The sequence below is a fragment of the Brachyistius frenatus genome, unplaced genomic scaffold (assembly GCF_029030835.1).
Source record: "Brachyistius frenatus isolate BFR_SWC_R1_liver_20210118 unplaced genomic scaffold, ASM2903083v1 Contig_458, whole genome shotgun sequence".
Taxonomy (NCBI): domain Eukaryota; kingdom Metazoa; phylum Chordata; class Actinopteri; family Embiotocidae; genus Brachyistius; species Brachyistius frenatus.
Window position 1 is genome coordinate 13,766 of NW_027211057.1, and position 8,513 is coordinate 22,278.

General features: G+C 42.1%; 1 protein-coding gene across 1 annotated transcript; it reads left to right on the forward strand.

Annotated features, from left to right (window-relative positions):
• Positions 1-801: 801 nt before the first annotated feature.
• Positions 802-8,287, forward strand: LOC138614141 (probable E3 ubiquitin-protein ligase DTX2). The gene is made up of 4 exons (XM_069687382.1): positions 802-1,074; positions 2,243-3,208; positions 5,717-5,934; positions 7,785-8,287. The coding sequence occupies exons 1-4, from the start codon at positions 802-804 to the stop codon at positions 7,852-7,854; spliced, it is 1,527 nt and encodes a 508-aa protein (XP_069543483.1). The 3' UTR covers positions 7,855-8,287.
• Positions 8,288-8,513: the final 226 nt, after the last annotated feature.

The following is an 8,513-nucleotide window of genomic DNA, read 5'->3' on the forward strand; positions in this document are numbered from 1 at the left end:
ACTTCTCCAAACTATCTCTCTCTCTCTCTCTCTAACTTCTCCAAACTATCTCTCTCTCTCTCTCTCTAAACTCTCCAAACTATCTCTCTCTCTCTCTCTCTCTCTCTCTCTCTCTCTCTCTCTAACTTCTCCAAACTCTCTCTCTCTCTCTCTAAACTCTCCAAACTATCCAAACTCTCAACTGACCTCAACTCTCCACCAACAACCCACATTTTGAATGGAGCCTGAGAGGTTTATGTTGCCGTCAAACCTCCCGGCAACACCTGAACCACTTCCCGAAGCAGTCACGTGGTACAGCCGGCAGCGAGGCTTCGGACGTCATCATTTTTGGCTCCTCCCCTAAATGAAGCAAGCCTCGACACGTGCTTCGAGGAAACGCCCCCTCCGTTACTCCACACACGCTTCGAAGCGTCGGCACATCTCGTAACATCACTAGTGAATATGAATTCTTCTGTCACAGCCTTGTGGTGGCGCGATGGACGGAGATTACAAAATGCAGATTACACTTAAGTTTGTTCAGTCAGACTGGAGGAACATCTGGGGATGTGAAAACAGGAAACACACGTTGACTGCTCGTATTTACCAAAGCAACAGATGAAAAGAAACAGAGTTCAAATGTTAAAATCTGTAAAAGCATTCATGAATATGGCTCATCATCTTAGATAAGAATTCTGGTAAATATTACACACAGAAAAATGTGGAACCAAGAACGTAAAACACTTAAAACTACAAACATCAATTCACTGAACTGATACATCTTAGAAACATGTTGTTTTGATTTTTACTGACATTTAACAATACATGAACACGTGCGACAACAGCCAGCGTGTTTGTCGGGCTCTCCTGCAATACCGAGTGACACCAGCAGGTGTCTCTCCTGATTTATGTAGTTTCACCGGTCACCGAGAGGGGGCGCTGAAGGACACGTGGTGGACTCTGGAAAGAAGAGAGGCTGAAAGTGAAAGCAGGAAGCAGACAGACGGACGGAGACAGACAGAGACACAGGCAGACAGACAGACGGACAGACAGAAGTCGGCGGTGTGTCTGCACCTGGAGCAGCTGTCCCGGATGGAGGTATGGAGGATTTAAAACGGCTCCACTCGTCTTTTATGTTCTTTCTGTGGGTAAAACACGGCGACGTGTGAAGGGGGAAACAGTTTTATATTCGATGGAGAAGTTTAGCCACCAGGAAGTTGTCACTGTTGTTGTTGTTGTTGTTGTGGCTACACGTCAGAAAATGCTGCGTTTGAATGTCTTTATTTGAATTCGCCACAAACGCAAACTACGAGCACGTTTGAATCTCGACGGGAGACGTTACGGTGACGCGAAGTTGGACAGGAAACTCTGAAATAAGACTTCCGGTTTGGGCGTTAAGCCTTCAAAGTAAGAGCGCGTCAATTCCAATGATTGTAGCAGATTCGTGTTTAATTGGCGGCCCCCTCTTTTCATGTTCGTCATGTGTTGAAGTTGAAGACCACAGTTTGTTCTGTAAACTTCTGTCAGTTCACCGAGAAGTACTCAGAAAATAAAACTTAGTATTATCATGTATTTTTAATAAAAATACTGGAGAACTTCCTGGCGTTGGTCCAGGTGAAGGTAAACACATACAGGTGAAGAGGGCGGTCCTCCATCAGGATGTCCTGTGAGGACACGTCCATGTCTGTCCAGGAAGACAACAGCTGACTCCAGCGCTGCTCTTCACTCTGCTGGATCCTCCAGGTTTCTGTTAACAATGACCTGATGCTTCAAAGTGTTCAAACTATTCACACAACATGACAACTGATGACCTGGACAACTTTAAAGTGGTTTAAAACAGCAGATCTGAAGAAAGGAAGAGAAACTCTCTCAAACTACAAACTGTCCGAGCCGTCACACCTCCAACAGGAAGAAGAGGAACTGTAAGAAGGACAGTTTAGGAAATAAAGTCTCGTCTGTAAAAGAAAGATGTCAGACAGAGATGTCATTAATGGAGTCATCACTGATGTAGTAGTGATATTTCTCAAAAACAGAAAATAAATCATCTTTCTGAATTAATCATCTGTGATGTCTTTGATCTGTGTAACCAAGATCTGATGAAGACGTCAGTTCAGAGTGAATCTGTGGTGGTCCTTTCACTTCACTTCACTTCACTTTACTTTACTTTACTTTACTTTACTTTACTTTACTTTACTTCACTTCACTTCACTTCAGCTGCATGTAGAGAGTTCTGGATGAAATGATGACTCCATCTTTCCTCGTACAGCTGATCAGTGACATCACTCTCCTCCTCCACGAGGGTTGCTATGACGACCCTGAGGCGTTGAAGAAGATTCTTCACTCTTACTGTTCTGACAAAAAGGGTTCCTGCTACAGAGTGAGGGGAACGTTGGAGCAGCTGGAGAACCTGGTCAGAACTCTGCCATCAGCCCAGTGTCGGTCCGGTCCTGACATTCAGACCCGTCAGCAGGAACCACAGGCTCCGCCTCCTGTCCCGTCTGTGGATGTGTCCGGGCCTGTAATGTCCTACATCGAGCAGAAACAAGCTCAGAAACTAGAGAAGATTGTAGGGAAGAGTTTTATAATAGAATCGGACCTGAGATCAGGTCCCAGTTCTGCCAGCAGCACCGTGAAGGTGACCTTCAGAATGCGACACGCTGCTCACCGCCGTCACACCGACGCCATCAGACACAGATTCATCACCTTCTACCAGAGAACCGCCTCCGACCTGCAGCTCATATCCCTCCGTCTCCGTCCACAGGACCGTCTGGACCTGCAACAGATCTTTCCTCAGGTCCTCTTCACACCCGGAAACACGGACGACGTCTCAGTGATCGGACCTTTCACACACATCGCTAAACTCAAAGAGGTTGTGTCTCAGAAAGTGACGACTTCCAGAACCAGAGACCCAGCAGACAATCGGATCAGGACCTCAGCTACGTCCCTCCTCAGAGGTCCTGCAGAGGACACATGTCCCATCTGTATGGAGACGATCACGAGGACACAGAAGACGACGCTGAGCTGCAAACACTCCTTCTGCAGAGACTGTCTCAAACAAGCTTTTGCCTACAAGCCTGTCTGTCCCACCTGTGGACGTCTGTACGGTGTCTTGACAGGGACGCAGCCTGCTGGGGGGATGATGACCGTCTCCACCAAGTCTTCGTCTCTGCCGGGATACGAGAAATATGGAACCATCGTCATCCACTATTACATTCCAGGTGGAGTCCAGCAGGTAAGAGACGACACTGGTGGCAGAGTCTCACCTGTCTCCACCTGTCTTTATCTGTCTCCATCTTTCTCTACCTGTCCCCATCTCTATTCATCTGTCTTCACCTGTCTCAGTCTGTCTCCGTCTGTCTCCACCTGTCCCCATCTCTATTCATCTGACTACATCTGTCTTCTTCTGTCTCCACCTGTCTCCATCTTACTCCACCTGTCCCCATCTCTATTCATCTGTCTGCACCTGTCTCCATCTTTCTCTACCTGTCCCCATCTCTAGTCATCTGTCTCCACTTGTTTCAGTTTGTCTTTGTCTGTCTCCACCCGTCTCCGTCTGTCTCCACCTGTCTACATCTGTCTCCACCTGTATTCATCTGTCTCCGTCTTTCTCTACCTGTCTTCGTCTGTCTCCATCTTTCTCTACCTGTCCCCATCTCTATTCATCTGTCTACATCTGTCTTCTTCTGTCTTCATTCTCTCTCGTGTGTCTCCTGTCTGTAAATGGTAAATGTTCTGTACTTGTATAGTTTTATCACCTTTTGGTCTCAAAGCTCTTTAACATGGTTTTTCCATTCACACACTAATGAGACAGATCACCATGCAAGGTGCTGTCATCAGGAGAACATTCACACACCGATGGTTCACCATCGGGAGAACATTCACACACCGATGGTTCACCATCGGGAGAACATTCACACACCGATGGTTCACCATCGGGAGAACATTCACACACCGATGGTTCACCATCAGGAGCAACTTAGGGTTCAGTGTCTTTCCCAAGGACGCTTAGGCATGTGGACAGGAGGAGCTGGTGATCGAAGCACCAACCTTCCGATTAGTGTTCAACCCACTCTATCGTCTGAGCCACAGCCTCCCTGTCTCCTGTGTGTCTCCTGGCTGTCTCTTGTGTGTCTCCTGTCTGCCTCTTTTGTGTCTCCTGTCTGCTTCCTGTGTGTCTCCTGTCTGCCTCCTGTGTGTCTCCTGTCTGTGTCCTAACGAGTGCCTATTTCAGTTACTGTTTCCTTTCTATCATCTGGAACCAGTCTGGCCATTCTCCTCTGACCTCTGACCTCTGGCATCAATGAGGCATCTTCGCCCAGAGAACTGTGGCTCACTGGATATTTTCTGTTAGTCTGACCGTTCTCTATAAATACTCAGACCAACAACCTGCCACATTCAAAGGCACTGAAATCACCTTTGTTCGCGGTTCTGTTGCTCGGTACAGGTGCAGGTGTACCTAATAAAGTCGTCTGGGAGTGTATTTATACATATAGATACGTAAATATATATTTGCGTGTGTTTCTGTTTTATTTGTGTGTTTCTGTTATGTGTGTTTCTGTTTTATATGTTTTTCTCATGTGTTTGTTTTATTTGTGTGTTTCTGTTATGTGTTTGTTTTATTCGTGTTTTTCCGTTATATGTTTGTTATATACGTGCGTTTGTTTTATTTGTGTGTTTCTGTTATATATGTGTTTATGTTTTATATGTGTGTTTCTGTTTTATGTTTTTCTCATGTGTTTATTTTATTTGTGTGTTTCTGTTATATGTTTGTTATATACGTGCGTTTGTTTTATTTGTGTTTCTGTTATATATGTGTTTATGTTTTATATGTGTGTTTCTGTTATATACGTGTGTTTCTGTTATATGTTTGTTTTATATGTATTTCTGTTATATATGTGCATTTGTTTTATTTGTGTTTGTTATATGTGTTTGTTATATATGTGCATTTGTTTTATTTGTGTTATATATATGTGTTTCTGTTATATGTGTTTGTTTTATTTGTGTTTGTTATGTGTTTCTGTTATAAATGTGTTTGTTTTATTTGTGTTTGTTATGTGTTTCTGTTATATATGTGTTTGTTTTATTTGTGTTTGTTATGTGTTTCTGTTACATGTGTTTGTTTTATTTGTGTTTGTTATGTGTTTCTGTTATATATGTGTGTTTGTTTTATTTGTATTTGTTATATGTGTTTGTTTTATTTGTGTTTCTGTTATACATGTGCATTTGTTTTATTTGTTTGTTATATATGTGTTTTTCTGTTATATGTGTGCATTTGTTTTATTTGTTTGTTATATGTGTTTGTTATATATGCATTTGTTTTATTCGTGTTTGTTATATGTGTTTGTTATATATGTGCATTTGTTTTATTCGTGTTTGTTATATATGTGCATTTGTTTTATTTGTGTTTGTTATATGTGTTTGTTATATATGTGCATTTGTTTTATTTGTGTTTCTGTTATATACGTGTGTTTCTGTTATATGTGTTTGTTTTATTTGTTATATATGTGTTTTTCTGTTATATGTGTGCGTTTGTTTTATTTGTTTGTTATATATGTGTTTTTCTGTTATATATGTGTGTTTCTGTTATATGTGTTTGTTTTATTTGTGTTTCTGTTATATGTGTGCGTTTGTTTTATTTGTTTGTTATATATGTGTTTTTCTGTTATATGTGTTTTTCTGTTATATATGTGTGTTTCTGTGTACATAGAGAGAGAAGTTACAACCTGCTCTCCGTCTGCAGGAGGAACATCCAAACCCCGGGCAGCCGTATGAAGGTGTGTCTCGTACCGCCTACCTGCCCAACTCCTCTGAAGGCAGGAGGACGGAGGATCTGCTGAGACGAGCCTTCAACCAGAGACTCATCTTCACCATAGGTCGATCCACCACCAGCGGCCGGAACAATACGGTCACATGGAACGATATTCACCACAAAACATCCACACACGGAGGATCAAGTCGGTGAGCTTCACTCTGTTTTCAGCACTTATTTACAGTGGGTACAGAAAGTATTCAGACCCCTTTAAATTTTTCACTCTTTGTTTCATTGCAGCCATTTGCTAAAATCAAAAAAGTTCATTTTATTTCTCATTAATGTACACTCAGCACCCCATGTTGACAGAAAAAAACAGAAATGTAGAAATTTGTGCAAATTTATTAAAAAAGAAAAACTGAAATATCACATGGTCATAAGTATTCAGACCCTTTGCTGTGACACTCATATTTAACTCACATGCGGTCCATTTCTTCTGATCCTCCTTGAGATGGTTCTACTCCTTCATTGGAGTCCAGCTGTGTTTAATTAAACTGATTGGACTTGATTAGGAAAGGCACACACCTGTCTATATAAGACCTTACAGCTCACAGTGCATGTCAGAGCAAATGAGAATCATGAGGTTGAAGGAACTGTCCAAAGAGCTCAGAGACAGAATTGTGGCAAGGCACAGATCTGGCCAAGGTTACAAAATAATTTCTGCAGCACTCAAGGTTCCTAAGAGCACAGTGGCCTCCATAATCCTTAAATGGAAGAAGTTTGGGACGACCAGAACTCTTCCTAGACCTGGCCGTCCAGCCAAACTGAGCAATCGTGGGAGAAGAGCCTTGGTGAGAGAGGTAAAGAAGAACCCAAAGATCACTGTGGCTGAGCTCCAGAGATGCAGTAGGGAGATGGGAGAAAGTTCCACAAAGTCAACTATCACTGCAGCCCTCCACCAGTCGGGGCTTTATGGCAGAGTGGCCCGACGGAAGCCTCTCCTCAGTGCAAGACATATGAAAGCCCGCATAGAGTTTGCCAAAAAACACATGAAGGACTCCCAGACTATGAGAAATAAGATTCTCTGGTCTGATGAGACCAAGATTGAACTTTTGGCGTTAATTCTAAGCGGTATGTGTGGAGAAAACCAGGCACTGCTCATCACCTGCCCAATACAATCCCAACAGTGAAACATGGTGGTGGCAGCATCATGCTATGGGGGTGTTTTTCAGCTGCAGAGACAGGACGACTGGTTGCAATTGAAGGAAAGATGAATGCGGCCAAGTACAGAGATATCCTGGAAGAAAACCTCTTCCAGAGTGCTCTGGACCTCAGACTGGGCCGAAGGTTCACCTTCCAACAAGACAATGACCCTAAGCACACAGCTAAAATAACAAAGGAGTGGCTTCGGAACAACTCTGTGACCATCCTTGACTGGCCCAGCCAGAGCCCTGACCTAAACCCAATTGAGCATCTCTGGAGAGACCTGAAAATGGCTGTCCACCAACGTTCACCATCCAACCTGACGGAACTGGAGAGGATCTGCAAGGAAGAATGGCAGAGGATCCCCAAATCCAGGTGTGAAAAGCTTGTTGCATCATTCCCAAGAAGACTCATGGCTGTACTAGTTCAAAAGGGTGCTTCTACTCAATACTGAGCAAAGGGTCTGAATACTTATGACCATGTGATATTTCAGTTTTTCTTTTTTAATAAATTTGCACAAATTTCTACATTTCTGTTTTTTTCTGTCAAGATGGGGTGCTGAGTGTACATTAATGAGAAATAAAATGAACTTTTTTGATTTTAGCAAATGGCTGCAATGAAACAAAGAGTGAAAAATTTAAAGGGGTCTGAATACTTTCCGTACCCACTGTATATAAAGTGAACCTTTCAGTTTTAATACCAAAGACATGAAATAATATAACAGGTTTCATTTTGTCACAAAATATTCATCCATTCACTGCTTTGTTTTATAAGTAATTGTACCTAAATGAAATCATGATTATTATTATTAGTATTATTCCTGTTTTGATTTTCATGAATGTGTCTCTGACTGCAGCTACGGATACCCCGACCCAGAATATCTGAACCGGGTCAGAGAGGAACTGAAAGTCAAGGGAATCCATTGAATCACTAAGGTTGTTCCACACTGATGAACACATGATGACATCATACGGAGGATTACAAACCAGGAGGATAATCAATAATCGTCGATCAATTTTAATGACACCGACGTCTGTCAATCAACTGCAGCTGTTCTGTTTAATATTTTCCGACTTTTATTGTTCTCATTGTTTGACTGAACTCCTGTTTGAAACTAGAACATCTGGAAAAGTCTGATTTTATTGTTGTGCTGAAGGTTCTGTAATTCACTGGTGGTGAGATGAAGAGTTTTTACACTGTTTTCATGTGTCAGATGATGTTTTTCTTTTCCTGTGTCACTGCAGACACTGTACGACTGTTTGACCCTCACTGTCTCTGAAGGTCCAGTAGATCTTAGAAATGAATGAAATCATTTTATATTCAGAGTTAAACAGCATAAAACCCTCATTATGAAAACCACCTTTATTCTGGTTCTTCTTTGTCTGACTGTTGAACTGAGTGCATAATTATTATTATAATTATAACTAATAATTATTTAGGAGGCTTTTAGATTGTTCACTCTGTAAATCACAGCCGATGTAAAGATAATCTGACATCAGTTAGAGATATTAAAAGATAAATATGTGACATCAGAAGTGTTCCCTCCTTCAGCGCTGAGGCTCATATCCTCTGAACTGTCTGCAGG